The sequence below is a fragment of the Toxorhynchites rutilus genome, chromosome 3, assembly GCF_029784135.1.
Source record: "Toxorhynchites rutilus septentrionalis strain SRP chromosome 3, ASM2978413v1, whole genome shotgun sequence".
NCBI classification, from domain to species: domain Eukaryota; kingdom Metazoa; phylum Arthropoda; class Insecta; order Diptera; family Culicidae; genus Toxorhynchites; species Toxorhynchites rutilus.
Window position 1 is genome coordinate 271,695,221 of NC_073746.1, and position 18,111 is coordinate 271,713,331.

Here is an 18,111-nt window from a genome sequence, read left to right on the forward strand (position 1 = left end):
TGTCAATGGAGTCAAATTAAAATTTGGTGGAGAGACGCTTGTCTCGGTAAAATTTAAAGGGAATTGAAACTGTTAATGTTGAATACTTCACATGACTTTATTCCATTGTTTGGGCGTACATGGTTAGACTTTTTCTTTCTAGATTGGAAAAATTTCTTCGTAAATCCCTTACAAGTTAATGAGATGGTTGACAAAAGCAGTGATAATGTAGTTGCAGATATTTAACAACGGTCTTCAGGTAAGATATTAAAGTCAATTCCCGATAAATGAAGGATCTTTTTGGGGTTGAAAATCGGAAATCGGTCGGAATCAAATGAAACAGTCTTGATATATCAGATATCTGTCAACAAATCACATCGGTTTATTTTCTCAATCAATGGTGTGTCTTATTGTTTATTTAGTACATCTTAAAAATTACAACTACAATTATTAACTAATACAATCATTACGATTAAGTTTTCTCACACTGAGAAAACTGGTCTACGGTAGTGACATTCTCTTAAGGTTTCTTCTATCGATTCATTTCATTCGTTGGTGAATGAAATTCCCGCAGTAATCTGTCTGCTGAGTATAACTGAACAGCAGTTCTACAAAAGTTGACCAGATTTAGTTCCATCGGAGTATGTGTTTTTTTTATTTCGGTGTGAACAAACTGCGTAATACGTTTACGTTGATGAGGAGGCGTTTTTCGCGAAGATGCTTTTTTCCATCATATGTGTCATGTCCGCTTCATCACTGGCGAAATATGTTTTAGAGTGAACAACTAATTGTAATCGTTTGGAAAAGAAAATCGTCGCGTCTAACTCAAATGCTGAAACTTCGATTCGAACTCTAAGTGCCTCAAAAACGTGCATAAATCCGGTGTATTTTCGATGTTATTTTAATGTTTCGCTTCAATGACGATTACATTCCGCATTCCTATGCTGCTTATTTAACAGTTCATGGTACCTGCACTTGAAGTATATCTTATAGATAGGAGGAAAAACAAAACTCAGTCATATATATGAGGAATGTATTGCGATAATTTGCAAAGCGATCAACTCAGTGATAATCGTATAATTCGCAATAAAAATAGTGTCATCGAGTTTTCCGAGATACAACGGAAATAATTAAAAACTCCACTATGAATTAATTTTATAACAGTCCTCTCTTTGTTAAGCTAGTTTACTGTGCGTCTACTTTTTGCTTCGATCTACAAGACTCGCGTGCACCAAATGGTGTAATGCGGTGATTCCTGACGGATTTATGCTTGAACCTATATATGTTTGTGAGTGGTAATATTTGCAACTGTGGCGCTGCCGCGGTCTTTGACTTATGTGTTTATGTGTTCAGTTAATCAATCTGGTCAAACCTAGATGCTATTTGACGTAACCCCGGAAGTAACAGTTCGGTCAGGGCAGCCAGAAACGTCACTGAGACTTCATGCTGACCAATTTGCGGCCTCGAGCGCGAGCCTCCTGTCGCGTGACGGTATACTCGAACCACAGAACGTTTGGGATGAGTGTCGTATCTCGCAACAGCAGGAGCTCCGATACCCGCCACGAGACCACCATCGGAAAGTATGGCGTCAGGAAATAGTGTATCAGAATGAACCATAACGTTCCGAAGATCATCCCGACTAGAGCGCCCACTAGCACCTGCTGCAGGCTGTGATACTGCAGGTATATCCGGCCGAAGCAAACGAGGAAAGTGGCGGCCCAGCAGACTGCGAGTACGAACAGTCGCACTAAACGTTCCGCCCTGGCGTTGTTATTGTTCATGTGGTGTAGTCTGGAAAATTGAGAACATCATCAGTGAGCTATTCTAAAGGCATGCACTTGCCACAATCATTTACGTAAATATTCATACTGAAATGAACGGTAGATTTTTTTTCTATTATAGACGAATTGCATGTCCAATCGACTGGCCATTGGCATCTCTTCATCATGTAAAGACATTGGTCATTTAAGCAACATTGCATGCTTAAACCTTGGAAAAAAAGACTACCTTTTGAAAAGGGCAAAACAAATTTCTTAGTTTTTTACTAAAATTTATAACTCAAAAACTATAATACCTACAAAATTTTGGTCAAAAGATGAAATGTAAAAAAAAAATTAAATTTTCATAAAAAAGTAAAAAATAAAAAACTAAAAAATAAAAAAAATACACTGAAAAAAAAATGTTTTTAAAATTGAATTTCATTTTTCTCAAAAACGTATTTATAAAAATTCTAAAAAAATATGAATGGCCCTAACGATTTTCAACAAGTCACCCATACATACATCGGAAGATGGGCGCTTTTATGGAGAAAAAGTTTTTCTAACAACTTTTTCGTACTTTCTTCGAAAATATTACAACTAATCCTAATTTTGTTTAATGTCAATATAGCGATATAGTGTTCTCAACAAAGTATTAGATCTTATTAGAATATGAACTTTTGTCGAAAACTTTAAGTTTCTATCTTCTATAATTTCCGTAATATATGGTATTTTTTGAAAAAAATATGTTTATCTCGTAACATTTTTGAATTTGAATTCTCGCGTTTGACATGTTCAAGACATGTTTTTTGTTTCAGTTTGCAGAATATTCCAATCGCGTTAATTTAAACACTAAAATGTTACGAGTTAAACATTAGAGGAAATTTTTCAAAATCTTGAAAAAAAATGTTGCTGTAAAAACTCTTTCGCTGTAGTAGTGCCCTTCTTCCGATGCATGGGTGACTTCATGTTAATTATATGGGCTATGCATACACTCTGTCCAACTTTTATAAGATCACCTTGAATATATTATTCAAACAGTCAGAAATTTAACAAGAAATTTTCATACATTGAAAGTATATTAAACTCCAATTTCGTTCAAAAGAGTCGTTCGTTTATTTATTGGGCTTACATATGATAATTTCAGCTGTCATATTTTCAGAAGATCATTTAAAAGTTCATAAGTATTACCAATGAAAAATTTTAAAGAATCGGCAGATTTACATGTTACCAATGCACAATGGTTCAGGAAATGCATTTAAGTGGAAATTAGCATTTAGAGCTCGACAATTATTCTCTAGAAAAAATTGTCTTCAACAAGGTTGGTCAACATATGATAGAGCGCTCATTTTCATGTTATCAAAAATAGGGTGACCAAAATTGTCGATGAAATAAAAAATCTAACTTTTTATTTTTATAGATAGAGGTAAACATAGTTCGACAATGTTGTAGTCCCAGTTATTTGAGACATCTTTGTAGAACAAAGTTTTTTTTTCTATCTCTTGAAATAACCGATATAGTGCCTTTTTCTAAGTGGCATTAGGGTCACCATGGAAAAAACTGTTTTTTTGCTCTAACTTACTTATATTTATATGTTTCAAATTCTACATACAAACTGTCTTCGAAAGACTTCTAGAGCTTACCAATAAAAATATTTTGCGATGCAGAACTTGTCAATATCTCAACTTCACTCAAAGTTATTGATATTTCTTCCCAAAAAACACGCTATCTGCAATTATGTGTCATTCTTTATGGGTCAAACATAAACAAAGTTTCTTGGCGGAATTTAAAAGAGCACATTTCACTCTACATTATATGTGATTTTCAAAACTATGTTATTTTTTGTGTTTGAGGAAATAAAAATTGGAGTCATGAGTATTGGGTAAAAAACCATCAATAACTTTGAGTAGGATTAAGATATTGACAAGTTCTGCATCACAAAATGTTGTTCCTGATAAGCTCTAAAAGTCGTACGAAGACAGTTTTGATGTAGTATTTGAAATATACAAATTAAAGCAAAAAAAACCGCTTTTTCATGGTCACCCTAATGCAACTTAAAAAAGCGCTAAATCTATAAAGATAACAAAGTTAGATTTTTTATTTCATCGACAGTTTTGGTCACCCTATTTTTGATGACATAAAAATGAGCGCTCTATCATATGTAACAACTTTGTCGAAGACAATTTTTGTCTGGAGAATAACTGTCGAGCTCTAAATGCTAATCTCCTGGACCATTGTGCAATGTAGGTAACCTTGCCATTTTGGTTAATAACTTGGAAAATTCGTGCTGGCATACTATTCACCAAATTCTACAGAACGGATTTCTGGATATTTTCCCATATCTCCGAAATTGCGGCCTTGAGTTCATCAATCGTGGTGTACTGCTTTCCCTCAGCGTAGATTCTGCGTATTAGGACTAGTGCGGTGAAAATTCATTCTCAATCGAAAGGAATCGACGATAATGATAAAGAATACCATTCGTCATCAAAGCAAACATTGCTCGATCGCTTGAATTTGGGTAACCTCGTAAACTGAGATCCAAAAGGGTTCATTGTCGAACGGACACTGTTCCTTCTCATTTGAATGTGATGAATGTATTTGGCCGAACGAAAACAAATAATTCATTCTCACAACCTCGGCATTAAAGCATTATTGACGTGGGACTACGTCTAACCGGAATATATGGAGGGTAAAATGAAAACCTAAACACAGAACATGCAGGAAAAAATGAAAGATTTCGAATGCTTATAGCTCGAACATTTCGTACTGGATAGGAGAGATGTTTGCATCACTTGATAGGGAATATTTCTACGCATCTATCGCAACTAACAAAATGTTGTTTTTCATTAGATAAACAATTGTAAAATATTAGGCGTTATCTAAACGCCCTAACTGCATCGTTTTGATTGGCCCGATTTACGGTTTCCCTAACACAGCCATCAAAACCAAGCAGCCTTGGGGAAATCGGCATTGCAAATACATGAAAGTAGGGGGACTTTTGTTCTCATCGAAAAATGTTCCCTAACACAGACTTTAAAACCAAGCAGCGAAATCGGCATTGCAAGCACACGAAAGAGCCTAGAGGCGAGTGAACTGAAAAGTTTAACCCTCTTAAAGCCAAAAAGAAGAAAAAGAACACACGAAAGTAGGGGGAGCTTTTGTTCCCACCGAAATGTGTTCCCTAATAGAGATTTCTAAACCAAGGTGCCTGGAGAAATCGGTATTTCAAATTCATGCAAGTAGGGGGTATTTTTGTTCCGACTGGAATGTGTTTCCCTAACACAGACTTCAAATCCATGAAGCGTGGGGAAATCGGCATTGCGAATTCATACAAATCGGGGGTATTTTTGTTCCGATTGAAATGTGTTTCCCTAACACAGACTTCAAGACCGAGGTTTCTGGGGAAATCGGCTCTGCAAATAAATGCAAACTGCGAGTACTTTTGTCCTCGCTTGCCTTTGTGCAGAGTGGAATATGTCTGTCCTAACATGATCTTCTAAACTTAAGAACCTGGGAAAATCGTGCAGCCACCAGAAGCGAATGAACTTCCCAGTTTCAAGCAAATTCGAGATTCGAGAAGATGTACACTTTTGGGATGTAAACTTCAGAGGGAAATGTAAAATAAAATAATCGTTTGATAATTTTGTTGTTGTCTTTATTGGAAAGATTTTCAGCCTTAGGCTGGTTCATCAAACGTTTGATAATTCTTCCGTACATATATTTTGTTCTAGTCATCATATCAAACGTAAAAGGTCCGTCATTAAATTTACTTGTAATGAAGAACAATCAATCACAATAAATGAATTGACTTTACACGGCATTTGTTAATTTTTTTCACTCACAGAGCAAATATATTGAACTCAATTGAATTTGGAAACTGTTTCATTCAATCAAGAATTTAATCAATACAAACGAATGATTGCTCAGCTAAGGTAGTTCCACGTGAACCTTGCGGTTATATCATAGATATAACCCACTAATTTTTTTCGGTTTATTCACTGTCATATAAGCAAAGCATACAGAGCAGGCGGTGGGAGAACAAACCATGCATCGTCGGGTGCCATTTGAGTGTCGGTCACTAGTTCGATTGATAGGGATAAACGTAAATATTCAATAACAGCATGGCAAGCGGCTTGAATGAAAGTGCGGTTATTCAATCGAATGGAAGGGATACAGTGAGAAGAGATCCGTATGAGTGAAACATGCCCATATGTCAAACCAGCCAATGAGCCCGCGATATTCGTGTGAAGAGAAGTGTTATCAACTGATGGCTGATGGTATTTGTTGTTCGAATTCAAATAAATGGATTGATTATTTCCAGCACTGATTAGAACCCCCAAAGATTTTCAACAGGATTCAAGTCTGAGAAGCGAGCCGACCAGTTCAATAAATCAAGTTTTTGGTCCTTAATCCATTGCTTAGCTTCCTTACTGGCATGAAATGAATTAAATTCGAGCAATGTACGGAGGCAGTGAATGATTATTGTGTCGTGGTTTTTCGAAGTTGTACTCGTGTTTAGATGCTATATTCAACACTCGATGGTGATAATTCGACGCATATATTGATGCTACATCAGTGAAACGTCAAGATCAGTTTCTACCCGTGCCGGTTTTGCTGAAAATTGTTCTCGATCGATGTCCACAAGAATGGGTAGAGACAGAACAACGTCGCTAGCACTCAACGTAAACAACAACATCAAGCGATCGAGGGAAGATTTGGATCATGTAGAAGTTGCCATGGAATCATTTGATGACCTGTTAGTGAGAATTCAGAAGATGATCGACGAGGGAAATCAGCGTATCGAGTCAAAAATTGAAGCCGGTAACAATGCTCTGGTGGAAGAAATTGGCACGATCAGGTGCGAAGTGGAAAAGTTGAGAGATGACTGCACTCGTGATATAAACCAGCTGAAGGAGAAGTGCACAAAAACGGAGCTAAACGTTAAATCAAACGAAGATGCCATCGTCAGACTCGAAAAATCTGCTGACCTTTTACTCACTGGCGTTCCGTACAACCCTTCAGAGAAAACGAGCAGCTTTCTGTCCAAAGTTGCCATTGCTCTTGGTTACTGCGATTCCGATGTTCCCGTCGCCTTTTCAAAGCGGATGGCCCGTATCCCCATTGCTGTTGGTTCTTCACCACCGATATTGTTCCAGTTCGCCGTTAGAGCGGCAAGAGTGAACTTCTTCCAGCGTTATCTGTCTAGAAGAAATTTGAATCTATATCAACTTGGTTTTGACGTCAACAAGCGAGTGTTTCTGAATGAAAACTTGAGTGAGTCAGCACGGCATCTGAAAGGATACGCTCTAAAACTAAAGAAGGATGACCGAATTCACACCGTCTTCACAAGGAACGGAAAAGTCTACATTAAGCCAGATGCTGATCTTGCAGCTCAGGAAATCTGCAACAAGGACCAGTTGGAGTTGTTAGATTCTAAAAAAAAAAAAAACCTTTCCCTGCTAAATCATATTCCTTCCCCTACAATCCGTGTATCCGCTCCCTTATTTTCCCATGATTATTCCACTCCTGAAAGTAATAAAGTAATGCTACCCTATCCTTGAAATTGTTCTTTTTTTCCCTCATATTACATCCGTGCTTCCTTTCCCCCCCGTTATCCGTGTATCCTTCCGTCCTAAAAGCCAAATTGTTGAATGTCCACTAATTGGTGCTGCTGTTGATGATACGACGATTGCAGCCGCTGCTGTTACCACCGGTGTTGTTTTGCGGACTCTTTACAATGCGTTTTGTTCTCGATGACAAACAATAGCTTCAACAAACCTCCAAGTACATGACCACAGTCGGATTAAGTATAAATGAAAATGAAGATGAATGAAATATTTGTAAATGTAATTGCCATTGTAGTATTTGTAGTTGTATTTGCTTTCGTAGTTTTTATAGTTTTAGCTTTCTATTTCTTCCATATAGCTAGTCTGATTCATTCACGATTGTCCCTCTTATTTTCTCTAATCGATGTCGGTTAATCAAACAGATATTGCTCGCACAAACATTGGCATAGCGGACATTCCGCGCGCTGTGATGAATGTAGCCCTTGACAGTGACAAAATTAATCTGTGCCATATGAATATCCAAAGCTTGTGTGCTCGTGGGATGAGTAAATTTGAAGAATTCAAAGACTTGTTTGTTAATAGTAAGACCGATGTTATCTGTGTTACAAAAACATGGCTTAGCGATTCAATTTACAGACGATGCTATTTTAATTTCTGGATATAATATGTATAGAAACGACCGAAAGTACTGTCGTGGTGGAGGAATCTGTGTTTATTTCAAGCCTGATTTGGAGTGTAAGATAATATCGAATTCTGACCTAGTTGTGGGTGTTGGAGATTACAATCGTACTGAATATTTATTTATTGAGATTCAGTCGATGCATGAAAAGTTTTTGCTTGGTGTATTTTATTGCCCACCTAGGGTGGACTGTGCTGATGTGTTAAATCGAAAGTTGTTTGAGTTTTCATTTTGTTACCCTAACGTTATATTAATAGGGGATTTCAACACGGACTTAAATAAGCGGACAAACAAAAGCTTGCGGTTTGGTAATGTAATTGACAATCTCGGATTTAAATGCGTAAATCAAGAGCCCACTCACTTCTATCCTGGTGGATGCTCTCTGATTGATTTAGCGGCGCCGGGCTTCTCTAAACACGATATAATTTTCTCATCAATTAACGTTGCTCGTGTTCCTTCTTATCAACCCATAGTCTCTTCAGAGACTATAGACGAATTGATTATGATCAAATATTTAGTAGTTTGGCTCAAATCGACTGGACTTTACTCTTTAGCATGCAAGATACAGATCTTGCAGTTGATTTTCTAAACATGCGAATATTAGACCTTTTTGATAGGTTCGTTCCAATCCGATCCTGTCGCCCCAGATCGAATAATTTTCATTTTGATGAAGAAATTCGTAATGCCATGATTTCGAGAAATGTTGCATACAAACAGTGGATAAGAAGTAGAAGTGATTTTGACCATGCGCAGTATAAACGATTGCGCAACCTTGTAAATCATTTAATCAACAAAGCCAAAGCTGATTACGTTTCCTCTGTTTTGCATTCCAGTTGTTCTAGCAAGCAATTGTGGACGAGACTTAAGCAACTCAATGTGTCTAAACCTGCTAGTAATCAATCAAAGATAACTTACTCTCGCGATGAAATCAACAATTTTTTCAGCGAAAACTTTACGTGTGACCTAGAGCTACCACCACTACCTCCAGAACATCCGAATGGTTTTAGATTTCTTGCATGTAGTGAATCAGAGGTTGCAAAAGCAATTGAATAATAGAACGTAATAGAACGCTGTTGGTCTTGACGGCATCCCTTTGAAATTCATCAAATTGATTCTACCCTACGTTATCATTCCAATTACATTCGTGTTCAACCTAGTTTTTTCGACTTCTAAATTTCCTCGAGCGTGGAAAGCGTCTAGGATAATTCCGATACCAAAAAAAACAAGAAAAACTGCATTAAACAACCTGCGTCCAATTAGCATACTTTCCTCGTTGTCCAAAGCTTTCGAAAAAATTGCCAAACACCAAATGCAGGAGTTTATCAACACATTCAACCTGTTTACTCCGTATCAATCAGGTTTTAGAGCTGGACATAGTACAGCATCAGCTTTGTTGAAGGTTCTTGGTGACATAAATGAATTTGTAGACAAAAAAAGCGCAGCCTTTCTACTTCTCATTGACTTTTCAAAAGCTTTTGATAGAGTGTCCCATGTCAAATTATTGAAAAAACTCTCAGATCAGTACAGCTTTTCCCGGGGAGCAGTTTATCTTATTGGGTCATATCTTTGTCAGCGCACCCAAGTAGTTGAATCCCAAGGAACTATCAAATTCGGTCAACATAATGTCAGGTGTACCACAAGGGTCAGTGATTGGGCCATTACTTTTCTCACTATTCATTAATGATTTGCCCACTATTCTCAAATATTGTATGATCCACATTTTTGCTGATGATGTTCAGCTTTATTTTTGCTTCCTCGATAGCGCGGTCGATGAAATGGCTCGGTTAATTAATTCTGATCTTGAGAATATCTGTTGGTGGTCAGAACGTAACCTACTCCCTATTAATACTTCCAAAACGAAAGTTATGTTTATAAGTAGACGGCAGAGACCACATTCATTGCCAAATATTCTTCTCAATAATGAAGTTCTAGAATATGTTGACAAAGCTTCCAACCTGGGAGTTATTTTTCAGTATGATTTGGAGTGGGATGCTCATATGAATACACAGTGCTTCAAAATCTATGCTGGCCTGCGCCACTTGAGGCTTACTATAAGTATGTTATCTGCCACGGTTAAAATACGATTATTTAAATCTCTCCTACTACCCTACTTCACTTATGGCTTGGAATTAACATCGAATGCTTCTGTAGCTGCTATCGAGAGATTGAGGATTGCGTTAAATGGGTGTGTTAGATGGATATTCGGAATTAGTACGTTTTCTCGAGTTTCTCATCTTCACCATCAGCTATTGGGATGTTCTTTTCGTAATTTTCGTAATTTTAAATGCGATACATCATCTTTCTGTTTAGAATAGTACATCATGGTCCCCTTTATCTTTCTGAAAAGCTTACTTCTTTTAGAGGCACGCGAACCCAAAATTTTGTTTTGCCACAAGTAAATACCTCTCATTTTAGAGACTCATTCTTCGTGCGAGCAATTATTCTGTGGAACCAGCTACCAGCTGAAATTAAAATCATTCGATCACGCGGACGGTTCAATCGTGAATGTATAGATTGGCTAGAAGGAAGAAATTAGAAATTAGAATAGGAAAATAGTTGTTCATTGAATTCGGATCCAAAATTTAAGATGTGGTCGTATTGAATCCAATTGCAGAATTTAAAAAGGAGAAGTCCTTACTCTGCAAGTATCAATGAATGAATAAATGAAATGAAATGAAAAGTGGCATTGTCTTGCTGTAATGTGAATTTTTACAACGCAAAACGATAGGAGGGTGGATTCCAGAATATCTATGTAATTATTGCAATTCATTTTGAAGGACGTGAAGGATGCGAAGGATGTGGAACATATTTCAACCAAACATGACCATTGAAAATTTTCGGAAAACTCTTAAGGAAAATGGGAGCATTCGGAAAATTTAATTCGCATATGTTCTACAATTACATTGTGACAAGCGTTATTAGTTCATTTGATGTTTGCACTAACGAAATTGATCTTTGTTCGAAAGTGGAAATGGATTTTAATGTGATAAAACGCACTCCTATATCTTTTTCTATGTATATTAGTAAAAATGGATCGCCGAATGCGTTGATTAGAGCAAAACTCGAGAAAGGAATTGTCCGATTTAGGGCTGTCTTTACTCTATCATATTTTCTGTATCAAACATTTATTCCATGTAACGGAGAAACATGTTATTTGCAAGTGATTGAAAAATCATGAACGAGAATTGTGTCTGAAAATAATCTGATGTTATAATGGCAAGTTTTGGTAGAAGTTTGGAATTTTATAGTAAAAGGTTATTTTAAAGGGTAGATTAACCCTTAAACTTGCGCTTAGTAATAAAACGTGTGCTCCCGTGGCCGAGTGGTTAGCGTCATAACTAACATGCCGGGTGTTCGGGTTCGATTCCCGTTCTGGTCGGGGGAATTTTTCGTCAAAGAAATTTCCTCCGACTTGCACTGTGATCACGCGTATTCTAGAGCTTGCCACTCAGAATGCATTCAAGGCGTGTTATTTGGCTTAGAAATCTCAACTAAGTACTAATAAAAATGACGCAAGTAATACTACGTTGAGACGGCGAAGTTCCTCTAGGAACGTTAGTGCCATTGAAGAAGAAGAAGAAGTAATAAAACGTGAATGTGATAACGAAAAATAAATTTTGGGCAGGACGAAGTTAGCCGGAAGAACTCTTATAAGCATATTTAACTTCTCCGCAGAGCATTCAGGTACCTGGAAATCATAACTGGGGGTTGGTTGACCTTTCTGACTGAATATGTCCTTAATTTTTACGTCATCAGCCGTTTTTTTTTTTGGTGGAACTAACTACCGATCTACCGCACTCGAATTATTGTAATCTACTTCTTCGCGAGATCAGCATTCCAGGGCAAAAAACAAAAAGCCTATATGGGAACATACTTCACTACTAATCCGGCTATAAAATCGCAATTTGCAGTTTGTAGTGTTCCTGTGGAACTTGTTGTATAATCAATCTGCTGTCATTGATATGGATCATAGCCATAACAGAAATTTTCTATTTCTATGTATTTTTTTTTTTTGACGCTAAAGGTAAATATTTTATGTAAAGACACATATGTTCGCATGTTAGTAATATAGAATAACGTACAATGTTTGTAACTATTGCGCTAAAATAATTATTTAAACAAAGCTCAATCTTGTCGACCCATATAAATACTATGCAACTACATAAATAAAAAAATAAATAATAATACATATGTACTATATAAGCACCCTATACACTAGAATATAAATTGAAGCGTTGTTTGTTTACAATGACACAAAACAGCAAATTTTCATCAGGTAAATCATTGGAAAAAAATATTTTTGAAATAGAAATCTATTTTGCCCAAAATATGTTGTTTTTTAAATTTTGAAATAAAATATACATGAATTGCCCATACAATTACCAACAATCATCCATACATCGGTAGAAGGTCACTACTACAGGGAAGGAGTCGAGTCTTTTTCTATTCAGAAACATGTCAAGATCATGTCAAACGCGAGTATTTAGGTTACGAGGAGTTTTTCAGTAGTCTCCATACAAGAAATGCCATATATTCCAGAAATTAGAAAAGATAGAAAGTTGACGTCTTCGAAAAAAGTTCATATTTTAATAAGATCTTAAACTTTGTCGAATGCACTACATCGCTATCTTGTTTTTCAACAAAATTAGGATTAATTTTAATGTTTTCAAAGATGTTGTCAGAAACACTTTTTTGCTGTAAAAGTGCTCATTTTCCGATGTATGGGTGAGTTGTTAGGAATCGTAGTGAATATATTTTTTCAGAGAATTAAAAAAAACATTTCCGAGAAAACTGAACAAGCGGTTAGAGAGCTTCAATTTAATTGATGGAAACAATCTAGTTTGATATACACTTCTAGGATAAAATTAATAATAACACATTAAAAATTATTAACTTTTAAGTTTTTCACTTGAGAAAATGATCTTGTTTCGCCTTGATCGTTGGGTTGAAACGAATGGCTTACTCTCAGATACACAATATGGGTTCCGCAGGGGCAAGGGGACGAATGATTGTCTTGCGTTGCTTTCTTCAGAAATTCAAATGGCTTACGCCGAAAAAAAACAAATGGCTTCAGTATTCTTGGACATAAAGGGGGCCTTTGATTCTGTTTCAATAGAGGTTTTGTCAGACAAATTACACTCTCGGGGTCTACCGCCTCTATTGAATAATATGTTATATAACTTGCTTTGTGAGAAACATTTGAATTTTTCTCATGGAGATTCGGCAGTAAGTCGGGTCTCTTACATGGGCCTCCCTCAGGGCTCATGTTTAAGCCCCCTTTTGTACAACTTCTATGTAAGCGACATTGACAATTGCCTTACACAAAATTGCAGCTTAAGACAACTTGCAGATGATGGAGTAGTGTCTGTCGTAGGATCAAAAGAATCCGACCTGCAAGAACCCTTACAAGATACATTGAACAATTTTTCAACCTGGGCCATTGGGCTAGGGATCGAATTCTCCACGGAGAAAACAGAGATGGTGGTTTTTTCTAGGAAGCATAGACCAGCAAAACCAAAGCTTCAACTTTTGGGTAAACCAATCACTCATGCTATGTCATTCAAGTATCTTGGGGTCTGGTTCGACTCCAAATGTACTTGGGGGGCCCATATTAGGTATCTGAGTAAAAAATGCCAACAAAGAATAAACTTTCTCCGTACAATTACCGGCACCTGGTGGGGAGCCCATCCAGAAGATCTTATAATGTTGTATCGAACAACTATTCTCTCAGTGATGGAGTATGGCAGTTTCTGTTTTCAATCAGCTGCCAAAACACACCTCATTAAACTCGAGCGAATTCAGTATCTTTGTCTCCGTATTGCGTTGGGATGTATGCCCTCAACGCATACCATGAGTCTCGAGGTTTTGGCAGGCCTACTCCCACTAAAAGATCGCTTCAATTTATTATCTCTTCGGTTCTTCATCCGGTGTAAGGTCATGAACCCATTGGTGATCGGAAATTTTGAGCAGCTGATCGGGCTAAATTTTCATTCTGGATTCATGACTTCATATCATGAATTCATCTCCATGCAGGTTGATCCTTCTTCGTATATTCCCAACCGTGTTTGTTTTCCTGACTACATCAATTCCTCTGTACATTTTGATCTGTTCATGAAGGAGAAAATCCATGGAATTCCAGATTATCATCGATCGGGGATCGTTCCTACGATCTTCAATGCAAAATATGGGCGTATCAATTGTGATAATATGTACTTTACTGATGGGTCCTCTATGAATGAGTCCACAGGATTTGGAGTGTTCAACGAATTTTTTAGCACCTCCCACAGTCTTCAGAATCCTTGCTCAGTGTATATTGCTGAATTGGCAGCAATACACTGGGCGCTGGACAGCGTCGCCTCACGACCTGTTGAACACTATTACATTGTAACGGATAGTCTTAGCTCTGTCGAAGCTATCCGTTCAGTGAGGCCGGAAAAGCACTCGCCGTACTTCCTTGAGAGAATACGAGAAATTTTGAGTGCTTTAACCAGACGCTGTTATGTCATTACCTTTGTCTGGGTCCCTTCACATTGCTCAATTCCGGGTAATGAGAGGGCTGACTCATTAGCAAAGGTAGGTGCAATTGAAGGCGATATATATCAGCGTCAAATCGCCTTCAATGAATTTTATTCTTTAGTCCGTAAAAATACCACCGTTAAATGGCAACGTAAGTGGAACGAAGATGAATTGGGTCGGTGGCTTCACTCGATTATCCCTAAGGTTAGCCTCAAACCATGGTTCAAAAGTCTGGACTTGAGTCGGGACTTTATTCGAACCTTCTCTCGACTCATGTCCAATCACTGTTCGTTAGACGCGCTACTCTTTCGTTTTAATCTTGCCGATGGCAATGTCTGTGCTTGTGGCCAAGGTTACCACGACATCGAACACGTTGTTTGGTCGTGCGAGGAGTATCTTGTTGCCAGATCGAATTTAGAAAACTCTCTTCGGGCTAGAGGAAGGCAGCCCAATGTGCCGGTGAGAGATGTGTTGGCTCGGTTAGACCTTGATTACATGTCCCAAATATATGTCTTCCTAAAAGCTATCGATCTTCGTGTGTGATTGTCCTTATATCCTTATATTTTCCTTTTCCTTTTCCTTCGCGAGAAATTAAATCCCTTCTTACTAACAATAGAATAAGGTGAAATGTAAATACATGTTAGATATAAGATAGGCTTAAGAATTGAGTATGATGAATGTGAGTGCGAATGTGAGTGTGAACATTGTCAACATATCCTTATATCCCTTCCTTTTCCTGAAAAAAATGTCACCCTTCTAAACTCGAGCAAACCGCGAGTAATCGGTTCTCTACTTCATTAACACTAGAATTAATGAAAAATGATTATATGTACTTGTAACAATACAGATAGGAGTTCGGCTCCTTTAAACTTATGTAACTGAGCCTGTAAAAATAAACGATTTAATAAAAAAATAAAAAAAGTTTTTCACTTCCAAAATGTTATTAAAATTCTCTAATTTAGATGTTCCACTACTATATCCTGTACTTAATTTTCGCGTCTTTCAAATGAAAGTAACAGAATCGTATTTCGTAGCGTACTTTGTAATGTAGAGCCAGTTAGAGGCAACAAAGTCCGAAACAAAAAAAAAAGTTCAATGACTCTGCCATTGTTGAAATTCGAACATATGCGTAGGAGGATTTTTTTTTCATCAAATATGATCGTCTATCACTTCCTGAGGGAATTTGGATAAATTAATTTTTATCATGTGAGAAAGGTTTTTTCTGACTTTAAGGGGATGAATCAAAAATCAAATTCCTCTTATATATTCAAAAAACGATAAATACATGCAAAAAAAACGAATAAAAAATATTTTTTTGACTCGATTATATACAGGATTCGATTATATACAGTGAAAAGAAATCAGAAACTGTACATAAGTAAGTATATAAGTATCGAGTCCGCGCTGTATTTAAAAAAATGTTTTGGCATCTTTTTTATGAAAAAAATAAACAATTTCCTACATTTCATATTTTGACAATAAGTTAATAGCGTTTGAGTTATTTAAAAAAATTAAAAAAACTTCGGCCCTTTTCAAAAATCTGTCTAATTCCTTTTTGAATATTTCAAGTATGCAAAGTTACTTAAATGACCATTGTCTTTACACCCACAGCATCTCACTGTAAGCTGAGATATTGCTGCCAATGACCAGTCAAGTTGGCATGAAATTCGTCATTAGCACAATTAATGCAGTACCAATTAGCAAGCAATTATGGGGTCGATTCCTAGCGATACGCTACATTCGATTTCGATTTGGTACCGTTTGAATTGGCACATACATAACGGACAGCGTCGAAACAAAACGTTGTATAGCGATGATTTGCAAAATTGGGACACCTTTTCACCGTGGCTTACCTTATGAATATGAACAGGAGTACGTACTGTGCGAAAAAGCACATGAACTGTGAATGACTAGAGGGCATCCCGTACTCGTTCCAGATTTGGGAGCGACTCACCGGTCTGGGCTCTTTTATGCAGTGTTTAAGCAGGGCATTAATACACTCGTTCAAAAGTGTACCGATAAAAAACACAATCTGGGGGAGAACGAGATTTCAATCAGAATCAGAACCTCAGTTGTTTTCCTTCTTTTGTACTTACGGTGTGCAAATCTCGTCGAAATAGTATGAGCGCCACGAAGCCGGCCCCTATTCCCAGCGGTGCCAAGCACATCCATGCCAGTAGCTTTCCGATCAGGTCACCTCGAAAAAAAAAGAACAATAATCTGATTGCTGGTGGAAAGCTTACGTTTGCCATATCATTGATACCTTTCGGGTATTCCACCAAAGTGAGAGTGATTGGCTGCCAATCGGAAACGTTGAATTCAGAATAGTAACCAGGAGATTGCAAAACTGGTTCCGTGTCCGGCGTCATTTTGGTTTCAAATTAAATTATTTTTGTTTTGACATTTGCTCCGGTGCTGGAATATTATAGCTATCGTGCACTATTATTCTGCAAAATAATCCTCTCGACTACGGGATTGTGTCAGCACTGTGAATGGTTGGTTGTTTTGCTGGGATGTACAAATGCTGTGTTTTCATTCGATTTGCCGTGACAGATAGCAGAGCAGCGTCAAATTCAGACATGTGTCGCATATAATACGGTTGCGTTCACGAAGTTGACGAAGATTCCAAGCTGGGTTCGAGCTAAGAAAAAACTCACTTAAATTAGTTTTTTTTTTCAAAAACATTTTTCATAATTCGCTCTCCATTAGGTTTTCTTCCGCAGCTAACCCCTTCCCGTATTATTTAATACATCATCCATTAAGTTATTTCACTACTCTGCTGAGCGTTCTAGCGCCTTATGTTATGCATGTACACCACGAGTGAGACTCGAAATTGTACGGGAAAGAGTTAAATAAATGGCATCTCTGCCAGCAATTATGCAGTTTATGATGGCAGATGAAAACTGAACGATTACATCACGTTTGAGTTGCCTCAATGTGCACAGCTAAGGCCATCTACACACTAGGCAACCTAAGTTGGAAAGCAACTTAACGAATATGTCAAATAAGATGAGAGCATGTGTACTCAAATGAGAGCATACACACTAGGCAACTGGCAACTTAGGTCGGACCAACTTTTTCGATTCAACCTAGTATGTCGAGTCGCGCGCGATTTGTGTCGACAACTTTTTCGTTCAAATGCTGTTGACGTTTTGATTTCTGCGTTCATTGAATTTCAATATCTGTCAGTGGTGATGCAAAACAGTGGCGCATCTGTTTCTATGTACGAACGAGATGTAAGTATTTTGCTACTTTGGTTTAGTTTATATATAATATATATTCGTTTGACGTTAGGAAATGCCATCAATATGCAAGTTCTCTTGATATACCGTCCGGGAAGAGTCCTGAATTGGTCAAGGATGCGTATAATATTGGAGATTGAGCAAGAAGCACAGAATCCGCTGGATGTGTTTTTTCCAAGTTAACAGCAATTGTTGCTGTCTGTTGTTATCAGCGAGCCGAAATAAGTATGTTAGGTAAATATGTCAACAAATACCAACTGATAGCCTATGATTGGATAATTCTGTTCAGATTTCCCGGGAAACCGTTATCATCCCTGATTCTCGATTGTACCATGTGCGAAGGGGCGGTCTGCGAATATGTGACTCCTAGG

The 18,111-nt window shown here is 37.4% G+C and overlaps 1 protein-coding gene across 1 annotated transcript; it reads right to left on the reverse strand.

Annotated features, from left to right (window-relative positions):
- Positions 1-324: 324 nt before the first annotated feature.
- LOC129779476 (dolichyldiphosphatase 1-like) lies at positions 325-17,049 on the reverse strand. Its single transcript, XM_055786960.1, has 4 exons — positions 16,762-17,049; positions 16,595-16,695; positions 16,352-16,530; positions 325-1,770 (listed from the first exon to the last, which is right to left on the reverse strand). Exons 1-4 carry the CDS (start codon positions 16,865-16,867, stop codon positions 1,410-1,412), a joined length of 747 nt encoding a protein of 248 aa, XP_055642935.1. The 5' UTR covers positions 16,868-17,049; the 3' UTR covers positions 325-1,409.
- Between the last annotated feature and the right edge of the window lie 1,062 nt (positions 17,050-18,111).

Bases quoted from the DNA above. Each gene is read 5' to 3' on its own strand.
- LOC129779476 (XM_055786960.1), bottom strand. From the start codon at position 16,867: ATGACGCCGGACACGGAACCAGTTTTGCAATCTCCTGGTTACTATTCT. The intron at 16,696-16,761 runs GTATCAATGATA...TTTTTTTTCGAG, and splicing joins TTTGGTGGAATACCCGAAAG to GTGACCTGATCGGAAAGCTA. The intron at 16,531-16,594 runs GTAAGTACAAAA...GTTCTCCCCCAG, and splicing joins TTCGACGAGATTTGCACACC to ATTGTGTTTTTTATCGGTAC.